This window comes from Passer domesticus, chromosome 20, assembly GCF_036417665.1.
Source record: "Passer domesticus isolate bPasDom1 chromosome 20, bPasDom1.hap1, whole genome shotgun sequence".
Classification (NCBI taxonomy): Eukaryota; Metazoa; Chordata; class Aves; order Passeriformes; family Passeridae; genus Passer; species Passer domesticus.
In genome coordinates this window covers 10,807,915-10,832,959 of record NC_087493.1, presented here as the reverse complement: position 1 = coordinate 10,832,959, position 25,045 = coordinate 10,807,915, and the positions used below count along the sequence as shown (strand labels likewise).

At 44.6% G+C, this 25,045-nt stretch overlaps 1 protein-coding gene and 1 long non-coding RNA gene across 13 annotated transcripts in view; one reads left to right on the top strand and one right to left on the bottom strand.

Annotated features, from left to right (window-relative positions):
- Nucleotides 1-25,045, bottom strand: part of LOC135284219 (uncharacterized) — a 60,270-nt gene that overhangs the window by 13,840 nt on the left and 21,385 nt on the right. For 3 of the 6 annotated variants that reach the window (XR_010349658.1, XR_010349659.1, XR_010349663.1), the window contains exons 3-5: nucleotides 16,917-16,987; nucleotides 13,028-13,196; nucleotides 2,070-5,700 (exon numbers count right to left, since the gene is read on the bottom strand). This is a non-coding gene — a long non-coding RNA (uncharacterized LOC135284219). The remainder of the gene's footprint in view (nucleotides 1-2,069; nucleotides 5,701-13,027; nucleotides 13,197-16,916; nucleotides 16,988-25,045) is intronic. The other 3 variants (XR_010349661.1, XR_010349662.1, XR_010349660.1) reach the window with 3 other exon arrangements.
- On the top strand, nucleotides 41-24,060 carry LOC135284205 (myosin heavy chain, skeletal muscle, adult-like). Of its 7 annotated transcripts, none has more exons than XM_064395600.1 (41): nucleotides 41-180; nucleotides 6,520-7,105; nucleotides 8,805-9,047; nucleotides 9,135-9,278; nucleotides 9,370-9,526; nucleotides 11,426-11,453; nucleotides 11,552-11,666; nucleotides 11,752-11,844; nucleotides 11,974-12,037; nucleotides 12,134-12,232; nucleotides 12,333-12,436; nucleotides 12,536-12,674; nucleotides 13,287-13,405; nucleotides 13,504-13,653; nucleotides 13,861-14,031; nucleotides 14,604-14,913; nucleotides 15,072-15,145; nucleotides 15,397-15,484; nucleotides 15,579-15,696; nucleotides 16,021-16,144; nucleotides 16,231-16,367; nucleotides 16,470-16,725; nucleotides 17,510-17,752; nucleotides 17,969-18,145; nucleotides 18,231-18,376; nucleotides 18,464-18,554; nucleotides 18,643-19,032; nucleotides 19,185-19,311; nucleotides 19,489-19,607; nucleotides 20,063-20,259; nucleotides 20,625-20,808; nucleotides 20,895-21,060; nucleotides 21,232-21,356; nucleotides 21,502-21,810; nucleotides 21,912-22,115; nucleotides 22,383-22,508; nucleotides 22,603-22,773; nucleotides 22,865-22,969; nucleotides 23,112-23,207; nucleotides 23,519-23,670; nucleotides 23,975-24,057. In XM_064395600.1, exons 3-41 carry the CDS (start codon nucleotides 8,841-8,843, stop codon nucleotides 23,979-23,981), a joined length of 5,832 nt encoding a protein of 1,943 aa, XP_064251670.1. In that variant the 5' UTR covers nucleotides 41-180; nucleotides 6,520-7,105; nucleotides 8,805-8,840; the 3' UTR covers nucleotides 23,982-24,057. The 7 variants fall into 7 exon arrangements, with proteins under 7 accessions (XP_064251670.1, XP_064251668.1, XP_064251674.1 ...); XM_064395598.1 differs by lacking the exon at nucleotides 41-180 and adding an exon at nucleotides 262-375; XM_064395601.1 differs by lacking the exon at nucleotides 41-180 and adding an exon at nucleotides 455-765.

Here is a 25,045-nt window from a genome sequence, read left to right as displayed (position 1 = left end):
TAGGGAAGGCTGTAGGGCTGTACACCAGAGGCCCCTCATGAGCCCCAGGAGTATCAGGGCTGCTGGAGAAGCCCTGGCTGGGCTGCTGGTTCTCACATGATGGTTATGGAGACTCAGCCCTCCCTGCACCTTGACTCCCCTGGTCCTCTGGAGAGCTCAGGAAAGCCGTGTCCCAGCCAGGTACAGTCACCATGGGCAATCAGAGGACACCGAGCCCAGGACATCAGCTGGGATGGTGGCTGTGCCTTGCTTCTCAGGCCTTGGCTGTTGCTCTGACAGCACAGGCGGCATCAGCTTTCTCCTCAGCTTGGGCCTTGTCACCTGACACGAAGTTCCTTTAGGATCCTTGGCAGGAAGCCAACAGCATTATTGCTGGTGAGGGGAGCAGGGGGTGCCGGTCCCACGGCCCCATCAGGCTCCTGTCAGTCACAGGGAGCTCCCGGGCAGCAGCTGAGCAGGCCCTCTGCTCCAGCCCCCAGCGCCAGGGGATGGCAGCCTGGAGCCATCGAGGGGACCCTGCTGTGGGCCCTGCTCCACTGCAGACCAGCAAGGAGATCTTCCTGCTGAAACTGCATGGCCCATCTCCCTGAAACCTGAGTGCTTTAAGCCCCCTGAAACTGCCTGGCCCATCCCACTGAGGCGTGGGTGCTCAAACCTGCTCAAACTGCCTGGCCTACCTGTTAGGAGCAAATCAGAGGGGTTAAAATCCAGCCTGGTGGACCAGCCAGGTTGATGTGTTCCCCACTGGGACATGAAAAAGAACAGGTGGGATGGGCCAAAGAACAGCTGGAAATGTTTGGGTCATCAATGCTGGAAGAAAAGACCTTGAGCTGACAGAAGCAGGCACAGCTCAGGGCACAGGGCCTCACCTGCACTGGGCACTCTGCCCCGAAAGGGAACCACAGTCATGCTTGGGAGTGTGTGGCTGACAAAAGGACAAGGCACAGTGCCAGTGGTCCTGCCACCTGCACTGCACTCCCTGTGGAACAGCCCAAGGAGAGTGGCTGCAACAGTTCTCTTGACAACTGTGATCTGGCTGGACCTTCCTAGTGCCGGCACCAGGAGAGGCCTGGGGCTCTCAACACCCTCACTCCTCCAAGAGGAGGTCCAGCTGCCACACATAAGGACTTCCTGGGCTCTCAGGCCAGCAGGAGTGACAGAAAAATCTCTAGGCATCTTAAAGTGCAGACAAGCCATTCGCATGATCTACCTGTATGGAACCTCAAAATACACAAATAATTGAGATATTCTTCCCTATAAAGCAGATTTGAACGTGGCACTGTGAACCCAAGCAAAGCCCACCTGACCTTCACTGTTAGTGGAGGTCACAAATAAGCAGAGGTTACAATCCATCAAAACTTAACTTTGGGGGGAAAAAAAGGTATATTTTGATATTTCTGAAGGTTTCTACGAAATTTTTTGGTTTGCGTTTGTGTTTGTATGTTATTTTGGCAGACCTAGAACGTTTCCGTGGTAGGAAAGAATTCACTGGGTTGGGTTGGTAGATAAGTGAATAAGAAAAACAGCATTTTTATTTTGGATAATATATTTTGAACAATATAAAATTATTAAAATATCAACCATAAATTATAAATACCTTGAAAATATAATAAGCTGTACTTGGAAAATTATCATATTCCTTAGGATTCTAAACTCATATCACACTTGAATGTTTTATTTTGCAGGGATTTATTTAGGATTCTTACAACTTGCTATAATTGTCAGTCTAAATGAATCATTTCAGACAAGGTGTGCTCTTCCTAAAGCCATCTTTAGATAGATTATTCTTGTCCTATATGTTCTCCTGGGAATTACAGCACAGCTTTATTGAAGATCCATATTACATTATTTGGATACATGTAGAACACCCATAAGAGACCAAAGGTTTACTATTCTTAATGTGTATCCTCTCAAAACTGAAAGCAAATTTGGAGAAACCTCTTCTTCCAATGTAAATAATTTTATTTCATATCGCTGTTCTCATTTCTTTTCTTTCCATGCCATTGTCCAGCTCCTTTTGCCTTTTCCTTCTCCTTCCATTGCCATCAGAGCCTGTCCACCTCACTCACCTGTTTGGTAACTGAAGATGTTCAGCTACTCTGGCATGTGATGGAAAGGGCATCCTGAATGTCACCTCCTCATCCAGAACCTGCTGCTCATGTTTCTTTCTCTGACACATGCTGTGAAGATGGGAGGAATTTGAGTAACCATAGAAATCTCACGAACAGAAAGCAGTTTATCATTAAGTCTAAAAATTCTGTGCGTCAACTGTCACTAATCTCTAGCTGGTTTTGCCCTCCCTCTTCACTTTTCTTTGCAAGACTTACTTTTCCTCAGTGGGCAGACACTTTGGTCTCACCAAGCAAAATAAAGATATTCCTAGGTTTAAAATATACTGTTGAAACTTCAGAAGTCCCACATGTTTTCCCTGCTGTAAGATCAGCTAATAACTGCATCAAGCATTGCAGAAATGAGTCTCCAAAGGAAGGGGCAGGATCAGAAGAGCACAAAGCCATCTCAGTCCTTTCACAGCTACCCTGAGATACAAGGATGTTCTAAGCAGCACAGACACAAAGGTCAGCTCTCTCCTGTTCTGTTCTTGCAATGGCCAAGCCAGTAACTGGCCCAAAGTACCTCACCAGCTTAGTTAATCTCTCCTTTGTTAGGGTCATTACTGTTTTTTTGCTAGACATAATTCCCAACTGGTTTTTTATCCATCAGTTTTAGCACTGCTCATCTGGAATGACAGCTCAAGTCCCTAAAGGACTCATTTTACCCAGGTAAAAAATTACCCAGATTAAATATGCCAAAACCAGAGAAAGTACTCAACATATTTAATTTATCACAATACCCATCTTTCAATAGAAATTGAATGTGAAATTTATTCTTACCATCTCCAGGGTCCAGTGTTCAGCCACATCTTAGCAAAAGTGTCACAGTGAGAAGCTTGCACCAGAGAATTAATGTTCTGGCATTTCTCCTTGTCTCATGCCAGCATTCCTGAGAGGTCTTACTTTACCCAGGGATCTTCAGTAAGAGGCTACACATTCCTTATCAGTCATTAAGGATCCGCAGGCAAAAAGGTCCCTCCTGGCATGTTTTATAAATATTAACAGCATAGCTGAGAATAGCATTTGCAAGCTGCAAATCCCATTGCATTTGCAAGCTGCATTTCCCATTGGAAATTTTCCTGCTAGATTAATGTAAAACTAACATGAAGCAGCAAAAAATGCTGCACATATTGTATTTTTTAACAAGAAACCTGGGTGCTTATCTTTGCATTTTGGATCAAGTCAGTATATGAGACAATGTCTTTTTTTGCATGTTGATAATTTAATTCCTACAGCTAAAGGCTTCTCATTAGAAGATAAACTATTCTAGTAACCCTGTCAATTTTCCAAATCAATGTGATATTAACCTTATTTTGGGCAACAATAAGTATGCACATGTGCTCCAGGTGTAGCATTGGATTACTTTTGTTTTCTTGGTTCAGTCTACTGAAACAAAGCTATTTCTAAAATGACAAGGGAGAGAATGGATTAAAAGGATTTCATCACAATTCTTGATTTTCATCTCCAAAGTATGAAGCTCCTCTTGTGATTTTTTTGCTCTTTGAGACGGAAAAAGAAATGAAAGTGTTGAAAGGTGTTAGCACATTCTAAAATGAATTATGTGTAGGGAGTTTGTCTCCTGGTCTCCTATAAGAGTGACAGCAGAGCTCAAGCTCTTTCCATTCCAGCAAAACTTTTGCTGCATCAACTTCTCATTTACAATGCACCCACATCACTGCATCTTCTCTCTCCACTGCCTGTCCCTCCTCTCTTTACATCCCCTGTCCTGCATTACGCCTTCTCAGCTTCCCCACTGATGAGTATTCGATTCTTCTCAGCCTCACCCACCTGATCTCAACATGTCCTTGGAGGCATGTCCCTTGCAGTGAGCCCCTGCCCAGGGTGGGACAGGCTCACACACACTGCTCCTCTGCTCTCCCAGCTGTGCCTGGGCTTAGTTTACATGGGCCATGGTCTGCCAGAGAAACAGCACATCCATGCAGATCCTGCTCATTCCTGGTCCCTCCCATGGCCCTGAGCACCTCCCAGTTCCTGATCAGGGACCCCAATTACCTGAGAAGGATCTGACACAAGGAGACACAGCTGTTTGTGCAGGGCACCTGTAGGTTTCCTACTGGAGCAGAAGCTGAGCATCTCTGAGCTCTGTCCAGCCTCCCAGGGCTCACTAGCAGGAGCTGTTTGCTTTATCCTGTGAGCTTCATGTTGTTAGGGAAATAAGTAAGTCACTTGGAATCATGCTTTTAAATCTTCATCTAGTGGTGGTAGTAGTAATTACTTATCAAGTAAGTCACTTGGAATCATGCTTTTAAATCTTCATCTAGTGGTGGTAGTAGTAATTACTTATCAAGACCCAATTTCACTCTACAATGCATCTTGTTATCCCCCTGAATCTCCACAGCAGCTTTCCCATGAAATGCCATGCCATTCTGTAAGCAGTAGAACCTCACAAGGCCTAGATCAGAGCACATGTCCATCACAGAAGCATAATCAGTGTTACATTGGAATCTACTGATGCTTATTGACTTGAATGAATTATCCCCAAAGATACAGTCAGTTGGAAATAAATGTCATAGCAGCCAATCTTCAGGAAAAGTTTCTGGACTCAAAACTTCCCAGTGACAATCTCAGTGAGTCATGATGCTACCTAAAATGTGAAGGTTTCTTTATGAATCTACAAATGAATACTTCTTCATCTACTGCCCACTGAGTGAATGTCCTACTGGATAAACAAACATCCTGAAGACATGTCTGAAATTTCAGATTGTACTGAGAAACTAGTGAAAAAGAAGAAACTAATGAGACTGCAAGAGATAGTGGATAAGCATACAGAAATCATAAATTGAACATAATTTCAGTGCTGCACCATAGTGAAAGGGGAAATGGGACCTCACAGTTTATTTTCTACTACAGTAGAAAACTCTGCTGGCTGCCATAGGGCAATCTTATTATAAAAAGATTCAACCTAGACAAGATGAAAAGGCCTTCCTTGCCAAATGTGAGTAGTCAGCAGTGCTCATTTTCAATCAGTTTTTTCAAGCTGCATAACAGAATGGATGAGAATTATATGAAGATCTGATCACTGTTTTCCTAGGTTTATTTTTGGTAATAGGTTCTGACATCAGAACGAGGACCATGGGGCTTCTTCCACTGAATAAACTCATTAATAAAAGTATTGAAACATGGATAAAAATAATGAAGAAAATATCACTCTTCAAGGCTGTGAGAAGTTTTCCACACTAGAAGGTTATAAACTCTAGTCTCCAGTTTACAATGCAAACCTAAATATTGTGAGATTTTGCCAGGCCATAGGCTGGAAATCTGTGTATGTACGCACTTTTATTTGTTGCTAAATATTCCCTCTTTCTCTCTGCCTGCTAACACAGAATCTGAGATAGAAGTCATATCCTAAGGGCTGGCAGACAGCGAGTCAGCTGCTTGATGTCTTTCTCAAGATGGTTCTATTTCCAGCATGCTTCAGTCTCTTCTTCATGAGAAATGTCAGCCCTGCAATACCTTGCCTACCCCACATTGCTGAGCAGTACATTCTGTGTCCAAGGTCTGTGCTCAGTCTCCCTCTCCTCTTTTTGAGTGTGCTGTGCTTTGCTGTCAGCTGGAGCAGAGTCCAGACCTGCAATGACAGTAGCAGAAATGGGAGACAGTGGTGGGCAGGATCTATTTAATTTTTCTTTTAGTGTAAAGACATCTCTGCTGCTTTCAGTACACCCTTTCCTGAGGACTAGCAGCCCAATAGCTGCCTGGCCATGTGCTTCACTCATGCCTCTTGCACGGCTGCGTCCACATCTTGCACAGCACAACAGAAAAAAAGCCCCAAAAGTGCTCTTCTCAGTAGACTGGCTTTGTCATTTGCCCCTGGGAAAGCAAGGATTTTCAGTTCCAAATGTGAGGGGAGAGAATCCCCAGCTGTCACCCTAGGAGAAGCATCAGACATCCCTCACTCTTCTTTCATTATCTCAAGTAAGAGTTGTTACATACTTCCTCTGTCTGAATTCTATAAATCATAAATTTAGTCTTTTTGCTCAAAGCAAAACAGTACCTTATTTTTGCAGACATGGGGATGCTGTGATTTATAGCTGTTTAAAATCTTATATGGTACATGTTATGCCATTAGGAGAAGTCTAAATATTACAGAACCAACTGTAGAGAAGAAATCTTAATGATTTTTTTAAGTGAAAATTATTAAAATAAGTAATTTGGTTTACAAATTTAGTTAAAATATACAAGGAAAGTTTTCTTACTGATAACTGTGTTCAGAAAAATAGCAATCTTGGCTTTTTTAGCTTTTCTGTATTCAGTGTTTGTTGTGACGCTAGATTAAAAGGTTTGCAATCAAGCATTTTGGTCATTAATGGCATTTCCCACACACAAACACACAAATTCCAATCCTTGTCCAATGATCAGTTTTTTCTTTGTCTCTCTTGTGTTTCAGTTGCTGACAAGGCAGCCTACCTGATGGTTCTGTACTCAGCAGACCTGCATTGACCCTGTGTTATCCTTCGGTCAAAGTTGGGAATGAATTAGTGGCCAAACCTGTGGCTTGTTTTACGGGAATTACAGCAAACTCCTCTAACAAGATGTGGCTGATAGCCCAGAGGAAGTGCTTCTCTATCAGTGCAGCACTGTGGGCAACAGACAGAAGGAGCTGGTAGCCACTGCCCAGACAGGCACTGTGGCCTGATTGCTATCACAGGTACTTGTTGGGATGGATTGTGTGACTGACATATGCTGTGACTGACAGCTGTAAAATAATTGAAAGGGAGAGTCAAGGAAGGAGAGATGAGGGATTTGCCCTGATGAGATTCATCCCCAGATCCTGAGGGAACTGGCAGATGAAGTGGTTAAGCCACCATCCATCACACTTGACAAGTTGTCATTGTCTGATGGAGTTCCACTGACAGAAAAATCCCCATTTTTAAAAAGGAGCAAAAGAAAGACCCAGGGAACTACAAGCTGGTCAGCTTCACCTCTCTGCATGCCAAGATCATGGAGCAGATCATTCTGGAAAATATACTATGGTACGTTGGCTGGATGGTCACACACAAAGAGTTGTGGTCAATGGCTTGAATTTCAGGTGGAGACCAATAAGAAATTGTGTCCCCAGGCAGGTTGTTTTGAAACCAGCACTATTTACCCATTTGTCAAGAACATGGACAGTAGGACTGAGGGCACTGTCAGCAAGTTAGTTTGCTGATAACACCAAGCCATGTGCTGCAGTCAACACACTCTAGGGAAGATAGATTCTAGTTGGATATAAGAGTGACATTTTTAAAGAAGAGGCCATTAAAACACAAGCCCCAGAATAAGGGAATGCCCCTGGAATCACTGGAAGTGTGCAAGCTCAGGCTGAATGGGGCTTTGAGCAACATGATCTAGTCAAAATTCCTACCCACAGCAGTGGTGTTGCACTAGATGATTCTTTTAAGGTTTCTTCCAACCCAAAACGTTCTCTGATTTGTCCACTAAGTTCTGTATGTCTGTGGAAATCAGAGATTGCACAGACACAGGATTTCTGATGTCTCCCTGCATCCACTGGTTTACACAGGTTATTTCTGAGCTCCTCCTGTTCAGGGCAGAGGATGTTTCCACCAGCTTCTCCCTGCACTGCACAGGGAGCCCAGGGCTGAGCTCTGGTTTTGAACTCCAGAGAGTTGCATGTTCATCCTTGGAATAAGCTTTTCATGCCCATGCCAGTGCTTGATGTTGGATATCTTCTTGGATCCCATTTACTGACCTTGCCCTCTGCTCTTCACTGAGCTTTACCCACTGAGCTCTTTTAATAATCAGAATGGCAACGACCAGGAGCAGAGCATGTTTAAAGGAGCTTCAGTGACAGTGATATTTGTGATGCGATAGAAATGCTGGACTGAGGATGTATCAGAGTAACACCACAGTCATGCAATAAAAATCTGCCTTGTGTACACGAAGAAACCATTGGAAATGCAGCAGTATAGTTCACTGGTTCTACATCCAAATTTTCCAAATGCCTTGCCTAACTGAACTTCTCTCCTTATGTCTCTAGACAAATTATTTATAGTGAATACATTCACAGCATTGGTAAGATACAAAACATTTCTAAATATATCTTATTAAATCAAATGACTATGCCATTAGTTCAGTTTGCCAGACAATGCTTTGCCAAAGAATGTTTGCCAAAAAATGTTTTGACCGAAGAAAGGGGAAGAATGCAGAGCACCTGCCAACCAGACTCTATAAAAGTGTCTTTGCAGTGCTCTGCCCTGTCTACTAGAAAGGTTTCAAGGTAAGTGCACTGGATCCAGCTATTAGGTGTCCCCATTACTGCATATTATACATATATATTTTTTTCTCAAACTGGTTTTGAACTAATTTTTTTTCCATCTACTTTTAAGGCTATAATATCTATTCTATCTATACTTTTTTATTATTTTATACTAGAATAAAGTGTTCCTTTAACATATTTCATATTCTTAAATATGACACTACAATCCATAAAGCCAAAGCAAAATCTGTACAGTACCATAAGACACAAAATAAATTTTTCAAGGTTATTATATATTATTTAAGGATGAAACAATATTTTTCTCTTCTGGGTTTGAATCATTAAACACAAAGAAGGCAACTTTTGGTAGTTTTTGCAATTCTAGTAAGTGCTCAGTTTTAAAGCATTAGAAAAGCTGTTGTTGCAAGCAAGATACATTAATAATCTATTTATGTTACATTTCTTTTCTTCCACAGGGTTCTTTACTGATGTGCCTTCAGTAAAGTGCAGCCATGACCTCTGCAGATGCTGAGTTAGCTTGTTTTGGGGAGGCAGCTCCTTACCTCCGAAAATCGGAAAAGGAGAGAATTGAGGCCCAGAACAAACCTTTCGATGCCAAGACATCGGTCTTTGTGGTTCATCCCAAAGAATCCTTTGTGAAAGGCAAAATTGAGAGCAGGGAATCGGGCAAAGTCACTGTCAAGACTGAAGGGGGAGAGGTGAGTCAAAAAAAAGGCTCAACAACAACATTTGATCCCCACTTTGAGCTTTTAGGTGACACGTGGATCTTTCTGTTTTCTTGGCAGACCCTGACGGTGAAAGAAGATCAAATCTTCTCCATGAACCCTCCCAAGTATGACAAAATCGAGGACATGGCCATGATGACCCACCTGCACGAACCCGCTGTGCTGTACAACCTCAAAGAGCGTTACGCAGCCTGGATGATCTACGTAAGTGGCAGCAGCAGCTTCCTCTGGGCAGCCCCAGGAGCTGCTGGGCCAGGCTCAGGGGAAGCCAAGGTGCTGTGTCCCTTCCTTGCAGACCTACTCGGGTCTCTTCTGCGTCACTGTCAACCCCTACAAGTGGCTGCCGGTGTACAACCCCGAGGTGGTGTTGGCCTACCGAGGCAAGAAGCGCCAGGAGGCCCCTCCACACATCTTCTCCATCTCTGACAACGCCTATCAGTTCATGCTGACTGGTGAGTTTCATGATTTTCTTTAAAACCACTTGGCTGTAAACATTCACAATGGAGAAAAAGTCTCTTAATGGCAAAGTAGTTAATAATGTTGTGCGGGTACATGTTCTTCTGTCATTGAAAATTATGAAGACTTCCATTTGGTTGAAGAGGATGAGGTTAGTTTAGTCAAACCTGACATCCACAAGTTCATCCAAACAGGATGCACCTGCAAGTGCTGAGGGAACTGTAGGGCATCATATGTTGGCCTCTCATTCACCTTGGAACGGTCATGGCAGTCAGGAGACATGCGTGAAGACTGGAAGAAATCAAGTGTCACAAGTTTTCAAAAAGGGCAAAAAGGATGATCCAAGGAACTACAGTCCTGTTAGCCTCACCTGAGTGTTGGAATGGCTTCCAGGATTAGAACGTCTAAGAATGGAGAATACAAGAAGTTGATCAGGAGTAGTCAGCATGGCTTCACCAAAGAGAAATTATGCTTAATCAGCCTGTTTCCTTTCTACAATGGGATAACTGCATTGAGACATGAGGGGAGAGCAGTGGATATTGTCTGCCTGGATTTCAGCAAGGGTTTTGTTGCTGTTTTTCATGATACCATCATAGGCAAACTCAGGGAGGGAGGGTGGAACAAGTGGATGGTGTGCTGCATTGAAGACTGGTCTGAATGGCAAGTGTCAAAGGGCTTGTTCTGGGCCTTCAACTGTTCAACATTTTTTAAAATAATCTGGAAGTGATGAAAATATTTTTGATTTGACTAAGTTCTTAAGGTCAGCAGAAATGAAGTCTAATAATTAATTACAGGGGGACTTTATTACATTAAGTTCTTCAGTGAAGTTGCAAGAAATTTTTGTGAATGGGGGTGTAAAACAAATGCCACTGGGGAAAAAACCCTTGTTGCCAACAACTTTTATAAGTGTGTTCTAATACTGCTTCAAAATTTTGTCTCAAGGATCATGAATCTACAAAATAAAAAGCTGAAGCCTGGAGATCACAGAGAAAGAAATAGAGACCAAAACAGAAAGCATTACTATATACAAGGGGTATCTTGGCACCTGGTGTGTCATATGCATTTTCAGGCTTCCTTCTTAAAAGAGAAAGTAGTAAAGTGGAACAGGTCAAGAGGAAGATAAAAAGGTTTCCCAAAGGTAGGACAGGCTGTGCTGGTAACTCTAGAAGGAAGATTTTTATTATTTTATAAAATTATGCATGACAAAGATAAGATGAATAGCAAAGAGAGAGTACATGATGAAACAAGCTCAGCACCAGGAACATATTTTTTCCTTTATCACTGAGTGGTTCAAAAATGGAGCATAACAATGGAACACAAAAATAAGTGATCATGGGTTAAAAAAGCAGACGAAATTGTGGGAAATAAACTCAGCTCAAGCTATTGAAAAGAGATACATTAATTCTAGCTCTGGAAGTACCAAAATGTTAGTATTATAGAGCAGACTATGCTGATAAAGGTTCCTACATGTTTATGATGTTTCTGTAATTTTATTTCATCAACAATCAATTGGGAACAACATAAAAACCATTTAAAGGGTCTTGTGGACTGATCAGGAGTAGTATTCCTATGTAATAAAGTTTATGAGAAGCACATGCTCCAGTTCAATTCAGCTTACTGATAGACCATTTAATCAGTAACTCTACAAAACTGATCCTTAGTTGGAATCACTTTCATAAACAAAATTAAGAGTATGACATGAAGGAATTATCCAGAAAAAGAACTGCATGTTTGCTACACCAGACACCATTGGAGAGTTGAGATGTCAGCTTCCCACCTGCATCTGGGAACATCAAAATATTAAAAATGGGTGAAGGCATAGGGGTTTATGAGAGAAAGAAGCTGCCTATTGCCAATGCATTAATAATAATCTCTTCTTTTCTGTCTCTTCACAGATCGGGAGAACCAGTCCATCCTGATCACGTACGTACACCCCCTGCGCGGGTCCCTGCAGGGCTGCCCGCTGCCAGGGCACCTCCTGCCTGACCACGCACCCTCTGCTTCTCCCTTTGCTCTGGCAGCGGAGAATCCGGGGCCGGGAAGACTGTGAACACCAAGCGTGTCATCCAGTACTTTGCAACAATTGCAGCCAGCGGAGAGAAGAAGAAGGAAGACAAATCATCAGGCAAAATGCAGGTGAGTCGGGAAGGAAAGACTGAATGCTTGGCCTGTCATAGCCCTGTCAACCAAACACAGTGACTGAATAATGATGTCCCTGCAGGGAACGCTTGAGGATCAAATCATCAGCGCCAACCCCCTGCTGGAGGCCTTTGGAAACGCCAAGACCGTGAGGAATGACAACTCCTCACGCTTTGTGAGTTCTTGCTTTGCATAAAATCTCTCCCTCTCATGGCAAGACACTTAATGCCTGAGTAGCTCTTCATGCAAAGGAGATGTCAGCAGAAGACATCCAGGCTGACCTGCTGCTGCTTCTGCTTAACAGGGCAAATTCATCAGAATCCACTTTGGTGCCACAGGCAAACTGGCTTCTGCTGACATTGAAACTTGTAAGAGATTCTCCTGGACTGCTCCCATCCCTTCCCAAATTCCCATCTCCATGTGCATTCCCACAAGTGTCTAACTCTTTCTACCTCCCTGGGCAGATCTGCTGGAGAAGTCCAGAGTCACTTTCCAGCTCCAGGCGGAAAGAAGCTACCACATCTTTTATCAGATCATGTCCAACAAGAAGCCAGAGCTAATTGGTAGGAAAGAGCATTATGGCTTTTTGATCACTGAGGAACAGTTCCCTCTCTCACCTGATTGGCAAAAGTAAACCTATGCCTTGCCTCTTCCTCTTTGCAGACATGCTCCTCATTACCACCAACCCCTATGATTTCCACTATGTGAGTCAAGGGGAGGTCACTGTCCCCAGCATTGATGACCAGGAGGAGTTGATGGCTACAGATGTAAGTAACACAGCAACAAAGTACCTACAGAGCATGACTTGAGGGTGCCATCTCTGACCCTCTAAGGACACATTTTTGAATTCATTATTTTGACTGCAGAGCGCCATTGACATCCTGGGCTTCACTGCAGATGAGAAAACAGCCATCTACAAGCTGACAGGGGCTGTCATGCACTATGGGAACCTGAAGTTCAAGCAGAAGCAACGAGAGGAGCAGGCAGAGCCTGATGGCACTGAAGGTATTATCAAACTCAGGGGCTGATTTGTGTCCTTCTCTGCCTCCACAGGCACACTGCAGTTACCTGAGTCTCCATATAAAACACTGAGAATTCCTTATTTGCCCTTGGTCCCTCTAACTGCAGAGGTGCTTTCCTAATCATGGGAAGTTCCATTATTCTATCCAATGGTGGCTCCCCCAGATCATGCTGCCAGAAAGCAGAAACTTCAATTTCAATACAGAATATTTCTCTCTCGCCCTTGAAAACCTCCAAGCACTAAGACAACCTTAGGGGCAATTTGGTTTTGATGAAATAATTTCTGGAAGTTGTGTTACCCAGCAATCCCCTTCCCAAAGAAAGAGAATATGCCTTGCCTTATGTCTTGCTAGAGGCTTTTGTTGTTCTTCTGGGAAATTCCAGGTTCAAGCTCTTCTTATCCAAGCCATACTCTTTCTTGCTTTCAAAGACCACCATCACTAGTGTCCAGAATTTGCATTCCTTCACAGGCCTTCTGTACGGGATGAGATAAATGTTCTTCCATTCCTAGAATATGAACAGCAAAGCTGTTAACAATACATGAATTATAGAGTTTGTCCATGAACAAAGGTTTTTCTCTCTTCCCCACACCTCTAGTGGCTGACAAGGCTGCCTACCTAACGGGCCTAAACTCAGCTGAATTTCTCAAGGCCTTGTGTTACCCCCGAGTCAAGGTTGGGAATGAATATGTGACCAAAGGTCAAAACGTGACACAGGTAACATCTGACAGTCGAGAATGCACAGCTTGAAGGAGTATGTGCACAATTTTCTTTGCCCCTAAGAGGTAACTCCAGTCTTTTCTTCTCCGCCCTAGGTGAATAATGCTGTAGGTGCCCTGGCAAAGGCAATGTTTGAGAAGATGTTCCTGTGGATGGTTGTTCGCATCAACCAACAGCTGGACACGAAGCAGCCCAGGCAGTACTTCATTGGTGTGCTGGACATTGCTGGCTTTGAGATCTTTGATGTAAGGAGCACAGCTTTCCCAGAATTTTTGCAAAGTAATAAAGGAAATGTCCTTCAAGGACAGTGAGTCTTAGAGTAGAAACACATGCTGGTATTGTAGGGTTGGGACTGGTGTTTCAAGTTCAAACAGCCTTAGGAGAATGGCAGCAAAGGCCTGTGTGTTTTGGCACACCTTGAGAACCTGTGCACCTTTCCTTATTTTGGGCAGTTCAACAGCTTTGAGCAGCTGTGCATCAACTTCACCAATGAGAAACTGCAACAGTTCTTCAACCACCACATGTTCGTGCTGGAGCAGGAGGAGTACAAGAAGGAGGGGATTGAATGGGAGTTCATTGACTTTGGCATGGACCTGGCTGCCTGCATTGAGCTCATTGAGAAGGTACCTTTTCCTTGCATGTATATGATGGTTGTTAGAATTTTCTGATGTTTCTGAGGCACAGTTGGATCCAAAGTCCAAATTTGAGTTCCAGATTCACAGAAAAATTTAAGAAATAAATACCATCACTTGACATCCCCAAACTACAGAGCCCCTTGTAGCTGTTTTCCCCATATTTTTCTCTTTATCATTGCTTCCCCAGCTTTACAACCAATTTTCGTGTAAACTGGTTAGACATTTTTACCAGTTCCATTAAGACAGAGTGCAGAGACGCAAGGGGTGGCAGACATAAACTCTTTGTCTAAGAACGACTCTTGGTAAACCTAAGCTTTCATCCAGGCTGAGATGCTGTCAACAGCACAACCAGACTTTTATATTCATAGCATAGGTTTCTCATCATTGTCATAGAGTCACAGAATGGTTTGGGTTGGAAGGGACCATAAAGAACATTTTGTTCCAATCCTCTACCATGAGAGGGAATTCCTGCCACTAGATGAGGCAGTTGAACATCCCATCCAAAGTGATATTGAACATTTCCATTATAACCTTCCCTTGTCACTTGTGCTTTCTCCCAGCCCATGGGCATCTTCTCCATCCTGGAAGAGGAGTGCATGTTCCCCAAGGCAACTGACACCTCTTTCAAGAACAAGCTCTATGACCAGCACCTAGGCAAGTCCAACAACTTCCAGAAGCCCAAGCCTGCCAAAGGCAAGGCTGAGGCCCACTTCTCCCTGGTGCACTATGCTGGCACAGTGGACTACAACATCACTGGGTGGCTGGAGAAGAACAAGGACCCTCTGAATGAAACTGTCATTGGGCTGTACCAGAAGTCATCTGTGAAGACCCTGGCTTTACTCTTTGCCAACTATGGTGGAGCAGATGCAGGTCAGTTTTGTGGAAATTGTATTTTTAATGTGGGACAAAGTTTTCTTAGAATTAAAGCTGCAAACACTAGAAATATAAAGAGGCTTTGTATTCTGTTGTATCCAGCACTTATTGCCCATTGTAAAAAAATGTTTCTTTTTCTTTTCTGTGAATTGCAGATGCTGGTGGTGGTGGCAAGAAGGGAGGCAAGAAGAAGGGTTCTTCTTTCCAGACTGTCTCAGCTCTCTTCAGGGTAAGAGTAGAATTCATTTCCTCATTTATATATCTACTGAAATAACATAAGTGTTCAGTGAAATTGCAGTCAGAAGACAGACTTGTAATTCACTAAGTCTCTGATTCATATTTATGTGATTTTTACACCAACATAATAATGTATTTCCTACAGTTCAAGACACAGAAATACTCAGTTTTTTTAATGCACATCACAGATAGGCATGAGGTTCTTACTCGATTAAACCTGAACTTTTCCTTGAAATCTCACAGGAGAATTTAAACAAGCTGATGACTAACTTGAGAAGCACTCACCCCCATTTTGTACGCTGCATCATCCCAAATGAAACTAAAACACCTGGTAAGGCAAGCCAAGGGGAGGAAAGCTTGAGCAGCAGAAACTCTTCTCCTGAGTGTCAAACAGCAGGGTAGTCACTAATGGTGGTGTTTGTCAGGTGCCATGGAGCATGAGCTGGTGCTGCACCAGCTGCGCTGTAACGGCGTGCTGGAAGGGATCAGGATCTGCAGGAAAGGCTTCCCCAGCAGAGTCCTCTATGCTGACTTCAAACAGAGGTAAGTGTTCTGAACCTTCCTGCCAATTCAGACCAAGCTGAACAGCCTGATCATCTTAACAATCTTTCCATTTTACATTGTCATGTTTTGTTGAGAATTTATGATTTTATTAATGTTGATTGTGAGGATTTACTTGGACACTGAGTTAATTGTACGAACTGTTCTTGCACTCTCTTTCAGTGTCCTTCAAGTCTTGCACTGTCTTGAAAGAATGCACTCTCTAATACATGATATTATTCAGCTGTTGTTGAGTAGGCAGTGAGGTTCAATCACAGTGGTGGTTTCAGAACTGTTGATTTCTTAATGTTCTGCTTTCTCCTACAGATACAGAGTACTTAATGCCAGTGCTATCCCAGAGGGACAGTTCATGGACAACAAGAAGGCTTCAGAGAAGCTTCTTGGGTCCATTGATGTTGACCACACCCAGTACAGATTTGGTCACACCAAGGTAAAATGAAGTTCTGTATTTAAATATAGTGTGCCCCAGTAATGCACTACCCAACAGTGATGTACTACAATCTTGCCTTTCTCAAGGTGTTCTTCAAAGCTGGACTGATAGGTGTGCTAGAGGAGATGAGAGATGAGAAACTGGCAGAGATTATGACCATGATACAAGCCAGGTGCAGGGGCTTCCTGATGAGAGTGGAGTATAAGAAAATGGTGGAGAGGAGGTAGATATTTGTCATAATTATTTGATTTTCATGGAACTTTATTGATGAAGTTTAAATTAATCACACCATATCCATACAATAACTGTGTGAATTTCATTTCAGAGAGTCCATCTTCTGCATCCAGTACAACGTTCGTGCATTCATGAATGTCAAACACTGGCCATGGATGAAGCTGTTCTTCAAGATCAAGCCCTTGCTGAAGAGTGCAGAGTCTGAGAAAGAGATGGCCAACATGAAACAAGAATTTGAGAAAACCAAGGAAGAGCTTGCAAAGTCTGAGGCAAAGAGGAAGGAGCTAGAAGAGAAAATGGTGGCCTTGGTGCAGGAGAAAAATGACCTGCAGCTCCAAGTGCAGGCTGTGAGTATCACTTTCATTTTCCCCAGGACAAAGAATAATATACTGTCAGAATGCTTCTTCTCCTGCAAAGAGACTTTCAGGAATTAATGGGTGGAAGAAAACAGTCTAAATCACACATTCTCAGGTACACTAATGTTGAGTAAACAGGCAGCAGAATACTGAGACTCCTGGCAGACCCACATGGCACTTACCATTGCTGTTGTCTGAGGAAAGAGCCATGTAGCACCAGCCAATGTTGTATTGAACAGTGGAGAACTTGGAGCTGGAAGAAAAATAATTTTCAAAGCAGTGCTTCTGTCTAGCACCGTAAAAGCAAACCTGAGAAAGACACACTTTCCCTCAAAACTCAAATAGGAAAACACAATTTGACCAAAGAAAACAAATCTTTCTCCACAGACGTATTCCCATAAACTTCTATTGCTCAAATACGATGAAGTTAAATAATCAAATAAGTTGAAGAAAATGCTGCATATTTTTACCATAAGAAAAATATTCCAAGCCATTACTCCTGCTGAAACTAGAAACTGAAGTAAGCCTTTTTCCATTATGCTTGTGGGTGCTCTGAGGCATTCTCATAGCTAGTCAGCCTAGGAGACATATTTAGGAGACACAAAAACTTTCGGATAAATATTGATTCCAAATGAAAAGGTTTTCCAGTAGAAACACTCAAGATCCTTCTGTTCCTGGAATTGAAGGTCAGGCTCAACTGCTACTCAGTAATAAAGAAGGCAGAGCAGAGAAAGTTCAAAACATTAGAACCCACAAATTTCTGTCTCCCCACCAGGAAGCAGATAGCTTGGCTGATGCTGAGGAAAGGTGTGACCAACTCATCAAAAACAAAATCCAGCTGGAAGCCAAAATTAAGGAGCTGACTGAAAGGGCTGAAGAAGAAGAGGAAATTAATGCTGAGCTGACAGCCAAGAAGAGGAAATTGGAGGATGAATGTTCAGAGCTGAAGAAAGATATTGATGACCTTGAGCTAACACTGGCCAAGGTGGAGAAGGAAAAACACGCCACTGAAAACAAGGTAAAGCACAGGGGGTCACAGAGCTGGTTGAAAAGTCAATGTGTCTGTGAGCAAAAGAACAATCCAAAAACATGTTACCTTTTGAACATATGAGCTGAGCCTGACCTAAGAAATGAAAGGAAAAGCCAAACATCTACCTAAGCACAGCAGAGAGAAATTGCACCAAATCAGCCAGCCTGTTTTCCACCGAATTTTGAAAATTGCTATTATTTTTAGGTGAAAAACCTGACTGAGGAGATGGCAGCCCTGGATGAGACCATTGCCAAGCTGACAAAAGAGAAGAAAGCCCTCCAAGAGGCACATCAGCAGACCCTGGATGACCTGCAGGTAGAGGAAGACAAAGTCAATACTCTGACCAAAGCCAAGACCAAGCTGGAACAGCAAGTGGATGATGTAAGCACACGGATATAGAGCAGGAACGGGACAGGTATGGAGTCCAAGCTGGCTGGCAGAGGCCTGATGGTCTTGTTGTGTTCAGCTGGAAGGGTCCCTGGAGCAAGAGAAGAAACTGCGCATGGACCTGGAGAGAGCAAAGAGGAAACTGGAAGGAGACCTGAAGCTGGCCCAGGACAGCATCATGGATTTGGAGAATGATAAGCAGCAGCTGGATGAGAAACTGAAGAAGTAAGTGTGGCTCTGGGGCACCTGAGTGCTGGGCTGCAGCACTTGTCTCTTTTCTTTGAGCTCTAACATGGTTCACTTGGTCCAAAGGAAAGACTTTGAAATCAGCCAGATCCAGAGCAAGATCGAGGATGAACAGGCTCTGGGCATGCAGTTTCAGAAGAAAATCAAGGAGCTGCAGGCAAGTGTCTGTTCCTTCCCCTGCCTTGCTCAGGCTCAGCTCAGGCAGGAGGAGGGCACGGCTGTCAAGGGTCCCTGCTGTTCTGCAGGCCCGCATTGAGGAGCTGGAGGAGGAAATTGAGGCAGAGCGAACCTCTCGCGCTAAAGCAGAGAAGCATCGCGCTGACCTGTCCAGGGAGCTGGAGGAGATCAGCGAGCGCCTGGAGGAAGCAGGAGGGGCCACAGCAGCTCAGATTGAGATGAACAAGAAGCGTGAGGCAGAATTCCAGAAGATGCGCCGTGACCTGGAAGAGGCCACGCTGCAGCACGAAGCCACGGCTTCTGCCCTGCGCAAGAAGCACGCGGACAGCACAGCTGAGCTGGGCGAGCAGATCGACAACCTGCAACGCGTGAAGCAGAAGCTGGAGAAGGAGAAAAGTGAGCTGAAGATGGAGATTGATGACTTGGCCAGCAACATGGAGTCTGTCTCTAAAGCCAAGGTATGAATTTGCAGGAGAAAATGCTCACAGGGACATAGTGTGGCACAAAAGCTGACTGTTTCATACACATTCGCAGAAACAAAATTACCACTGTGAAAATAAGGCAGAGTGCAGACCATCATTTATTTTCCCTTCCCATGCTTCCCCTGTAGGCCAACCTGGAGAAGATGTGCCGCACTCTGGAAGATCAGCTGAGTGAGCTTAAAACAAAGGATGAGCAGAATCAGCGCATGATCAATGACCTCAATACACAAAGAGCTCGTCTGCAGACGGAGTCAGGTGAGACATCCTCTTCCCAAATTTCAATGGCAGGACCTGCATGCTCTGAGCAAGCCAGAGAGTACAAGGTGGCAGCTAGAATAAGCTCTCCAGGCCATTCCTGGTTATGTGGCTTTACAGGCAGAAGGTGTCATAGGAGTAACAGTCTGCTTCCTTTTTTCCCCTTTCCTTATCCAGGTGAATTTTCCCGCCAGGTGGAGGAGAAAGATGCTCTGATTTCTCAGCTGTCTAGGGGCAAGCAAGGATTTACCCAACAGATTGAGGAACTCAAGAGGCATCTGGAGGAGGAAATCAAGGTCTGGAAGTACCCTACTGTCCATAGCCTACATCAGCCCCAAAAGCATCTGCAGAATCCTGTCTGACAGGAGACTGCCTCAAATTTCCATCCCTAAACACACATGTAGGACTGGAGGGAAGAGCACTAATGAAAAACCTCTCACTCTTCCACTAGAGAGGAAAGGAAGCAGATATTTTAGGTGCTGCAGGAAGTAATCCTCAAAGTTTCCATGAAATTCTGATGATCTTCTCTGAGACACGTTTCAGCCACACATTTAGACAAGCAGCCGATTACTGTCCCCAGAGGAGCCATCACTAATGTGTACTGATGCTCCAAAATGTGACAATGGGAGCTTCACCAGCTCCATGACATATTTGCCCCATTAGAGTTTCATTCCATTTTCATGTTGAAGTTTACAGTCAAGCGGGATTTAAAGATCACTATTCAACTTTACCAAACCCAATGTCCCCACAGGCCAAGAACGCCCTGGCCCACGCCCTGCAGTCCGCTCGCCACGACTGTGACTTGCTCCGGGAACAATATGAGGAGGAGCAGGAGGCCAAGGCAGAGCTGCAGAGAGCCATGTCCAAGGCCAACAGCGAAGTGGCCCAGTGGAGAACCAAATACGAGACGGACGCGATTCAGCGCACAGAGGAGCTCGAGGAGGCCAAGTATGTGGGGAAGCAGGATGGGAAATGACTGGAGAAGACTGAAACGGGTCAAAAGAAATTGGAATCTCTGAGAGTGGGCTATGACAAGGGTGGGATAAAGGCAAGGACATAGTGTATTTGTAAAAAAACGGGAGAGGTAGAGGGAGAGAAAAAGTGTAGATTGGAAGAGAAAACATAGGATTTAGAAGTGTTAAAACACACCTAATCCTCCACAGGTGATAGGACAGAGAAAAGGATAAATCCTTACATATCTGTTAAAAGTGCTTGGCTAAAAAATCTCAAATCTACAAACCAGTCCTCCTATGACATTGTAGAACTGAAAACCTTCCAAGCTCTGATGTGGAACTGTGCTTCTCTCCTCCCAGGAAGAAGCTGGCCCAGCGTCTGCAGGATGCAGAGGAACATGTTGAGGCTGTCAATGCCAAATGTGCCTCCCTGGAAAAGACAAAGCAGAGGCTGCAGAATGAAGTGGAGGACCTGATGATTGATGTGGAGAGATCCAATGCTGCTTGTGCTGCTCTGGATAAGAAGCAGAAGAACTTTGACAAGGTCTTTTGGCCTTCAGCACCAGCACCCCTGGCAAGAGCATGGCCCTGTGATGGCCAGAGCCCTAGTCACACCCTGTTTCTCTTCAGATCCTGGCAGAATGGAAGCAGAAGTATGAGGAAACACAGGCTGAGCTGGAGGCCTCGCAGAAGGAGTCGCGCTCTCTCAGCACGGAGCTGTTCAAGATGAAGAATGCCTATGAGGAGTCCTTGGACCACCTGGAAACAATGAAGCGGGAGAACAAGAACTTGCAGCGTAAGTCCCTGGGCCTCTGCTCCTCCCTGGCCTTTCTCACTATCAGACTTTGCCACCATTGTTCATGGGTGTGTGCCTGCACATCTGCAGAGATGCCTGTCACCTTGGTGGGACAGGGCCCTTCCCATTCTGCTCTGTGCCTGACCATGCCATTGATCTTTGTTCCCACAGAGGAGATTTCCGACCTTACGGAGCAGATTGCAGAGGGAGGAAAGGCAATTCATGAGCTGGAGAAAGTGAAGAAGCAGGTTGAGCAGGAGAAATCTGAACTGCAAGCCTCCCTGGAGGAAGCTGAGGTACAGACAGTGCTAATTAATGAGCACCACAAAGAGTATGCATGTAGTCCTTTGGAGAGAGGGCAGGAAAGCAAGCCTACCTTTCATATGGAACTGCTAAAAGTTTATTTTGAATGTAAAATATTCTTTGTGCTGAATTTTGCAGGCCTCCCTGGAACATGAGGAGGGAAAGATCCTGCGCCTGCAGCTTGAGCTCAATCAAGTGAAGTCTGAGATTGACAGGAAGATAGCAGAGAAAGATGAGGAGATTGACCAGCTGAAGAGGAACCACCTCAGAATTGTGGACTCCATGCAGAGCACCCTGGATGCTGAGATCAGGAGCAGGAATGAAGCCCTGAGGCTGAAGAAGAAGATGGAGGGAGACCTGAATGAAATGGAGATCCAGCTGAGCCATGCCAACCGCCAGGCTGCAGAGGCACAGAAGAACCTGAGGAATACCCAGGCTGTGCTCAAGGTCCGTTCAGCAGAGCTACAGAAAGAGAAATGAGATCCCTGACATTTCTGCTACTCAAGCACCCACTGAGGCCTGGTAATTTCCCTTGTCTCTCTTTGCAGGACACCCAGCTGCACTTGGATGATGCTCTGAGGACACAGGATGACCTGAAGGAGCAGGTGGCCATGGTGGAGCGCAGAGCAAACCTGCTGCAGGCTGAAGTTGAGGAGCTCCGGGCAGCCCTGGAGCAGACGGAGCGGTCGAGGAAATTGGCTGAGCAGGAGCTTCTGGATGCCACTGAACGTGCACAGCTCCTCCACACCCAGGTCAGGCGCTCTTGGAAATTATTTGCATTGACAAGTGATAACAAAGATTTAAATTATTATTCATCCTGTAAGTAATTACTTTGTAAGCATTTGAAGCGGTCTGCTGCAATATGTCCCCTCCATCCAGCTCTCAATATCTGGTTTACTGCTCTGGAGCTGAAGAAGTCTCTTGCCCTAAAGACTTCCCTAAACTCTAACCACATTTTCAGGCCTTGATGTGGAGGCATTTGGTCTGATAGTAGGAATCTTGTGTTTCCTGTTGCACAGAACACCAGCTTGATCAACACCAAGAAGAAGCTGGAGACGGACATTTCCCAGATCCAGAGTGAAATGGAGGATACCATCCAGGAAGCTCGCAATGCTGAGGAGAAGGCCAAGAAGGCCATCACTGATGTGAGTTGGACACTCCTGGCATTGCTGACGATGAATGTAGTCTGTCTAAAATATGTCCAGCCCCAAAATGGCTTTGACCCTTTGCTCTGATCAGGCGGCCATGATGGCAGAGGAGCTGAAGAAGGAGCAGGACACCAGTGCCCACCTGGAGAGGATGAAGAAGAACCTGGACCAGACTGTGAAGGACCTGCAGCATCGTCTGGAAGAGGCCGAGCAGCTGGCACTGAAGGGAGGGAAGAAGCAGATCCAGAAGCTGGAGGCCAGGGTGTGTAGGGCTGGGGCTGTGCCTGAGTGAGCGTGGCTCTCCTTGGAGAGCCATTGTCAGGGCAGCTGCAGGGATGGGCTTGTCCTTGCAGGTGCGGGAGCTGGAAGGGGAGGTTGATGCTGAGCAGAAGCGCAGCGCTGAAGCCGTGAAGGGCGTGCGCAAGTACGAGCGCAGGGTGAAGGAACTCACCTACCAGGTAAGGCACGAGCTCTCCTGCTCTTCCAGGGCTTTCTCACAGCGAGTCACATTTTACCCACACCATCCCCAAGGGCAATTGTTAATCTCACATGATGCAGAACCAAGAATTGACTGTCTATTCTGTTTATCAACTGCTTTAGTCTGAGGAAGACAGGAAGAATGTCCTGAGGCTGCAGGATCTGGTGGACAAGCTGCAAATGAAAGTGAAATCCTACAAGAGACAAGCTGAGGAGGCTGTAAGTATTGCTTGCAGAAAGGACAAAAATTCCACATTCCATTGGGGCAGCACGCATCTTGAATCATCGGAATACCAGGAGAGGCATATGAAACTAACTCCCAAGACACAACTGTCTTGGCCACGCTGCTTTGCTGTCATTTCTAGAGGCCTTGGTGAGCTCTGGGCATCCTGCAGTCAGGGACATTCATTAAGGGAACATCTGCATTATGGGAAGGGGCATGTAGATTTGCAACCCCATAAGGCTGACTCGCTGCAGGAGTGAAACCCTTGCCCTGGTCTCCTCACCCCTGATTCCCTCTCCTCTCACAGGAGGAGCTGTCCAATGTCAACCTCTCCAAGTTCCGCAAGATCCAGCACGAGCTGGAGGAAGCCGAGGAGCGCGCTGACATTGCAGAGTCACAGGTCAACAAGCTCCGAGCCAAGAGCCGCGACATTCATGGCAAGAAGATAGAAGAGGAAGAGTGAGGATGTCATGAGATAGCAAAGTGACCTGAGGGCTGCACAAAATGTGTACCCTCTGTCACTTCCTTGTTTCTGCAATTTTTGGTTTAACCATTTTAATGTCTAGAGAATAAATCCTGTAGATTCCTTTGTGTGCATACCATGAGCAGTACTTTTCATTTCTTTTGGTTTTATTGGTTAGACCTTGATTACCATTTTTGGTACTGTTTTGCAGTTTTTTCTTACAATCTCTGTGTACTTATGTCACAACGCAGCTTTTTTGTCACCTAGTTCCTGACTACTTATCCCTTCTTTTTTTCTTAGTGATTGAGGTGTGACTAGAAAAATAACATCACATGAAGAGAAGTCAAGGACAATAATTCCTGACTGTGACTCCTGCAAGTTCTTCCTACTGGTATACCCCAGACAATATCTTCTATTTTATTTACCCTTATGGCAGGTCAGCACTTTCCAGCTTGCTGTTGTCAGGTGTGAGATGCTCCTTTTGCTGGCCTCTGAGAGTGATTTATAGAGTGGTAATAACCCAAAGAATTTATGGGGTTTTTTTGTGAAGCTGACCAAAAGTAGTCTTTAGTCTCCACTATTTTTTGCCTTGATTTTAATTAGAAGGCAATGTAGAGTAACACATTCCCTTGAATTAGAACTGGAGAAGGTTGGTGACAGTTCTGTGAGAATTACCTTAGTTTCTATAAATTAGATCAGTGTCTACAAAAGCTGAGTTTCTGAAACACTGCCCTGTCTTGGGGAATTTTTCTTTCCTGCTGAGAAAGACCAGCTGTTTGATGAGGTGTTTTCCTTACGGGTGTTGTAGAAACTCAAAACCCACACGAGGAGCTTCTCTCACTAGCCTATGGGAGGAGAGGTCAGAGAAGACAGCAGGGAAGAGACAGCTTGCAGTAGTCCAGCAGTAAAAGGAAAACACTTCATTAGTAACTGTAATTTCATTAGTAGCTGTCCAGATGAATGATTTTTCCATTCAGTGTGCAAAAGAAGCAATAAAGAAGACAGGCAAGTAAATAGCAGATTCTGAGCCTGAGCAGAGATCTACATAAACTGACATTAAAGACTTGAGTGCAGGGGGAGAAAGTTACCATCTTCAGTGCCAGGCCCTGCCTCCTAGGGCAGAGTACACTGAATTCCCAGGGAGCCCTGGACCAAGCATATGTAACACCTGCAGGGAAAGAAATGGTATGGGGAACTGAGAGGGTTTATGTCCTTCCAAAAGGAGCAGTCTGTTAAATTCCAGTCAGCCTTACAAATGAAAAAACAGACAAAACTTTGAGAGGATAGGTGAGTGTGTGGACAGAGAGATACAGATAATTGACTAGGATTTCCAAAACTTTTCAGCAAGGTTATGAAAGCCAACAAAGGCTA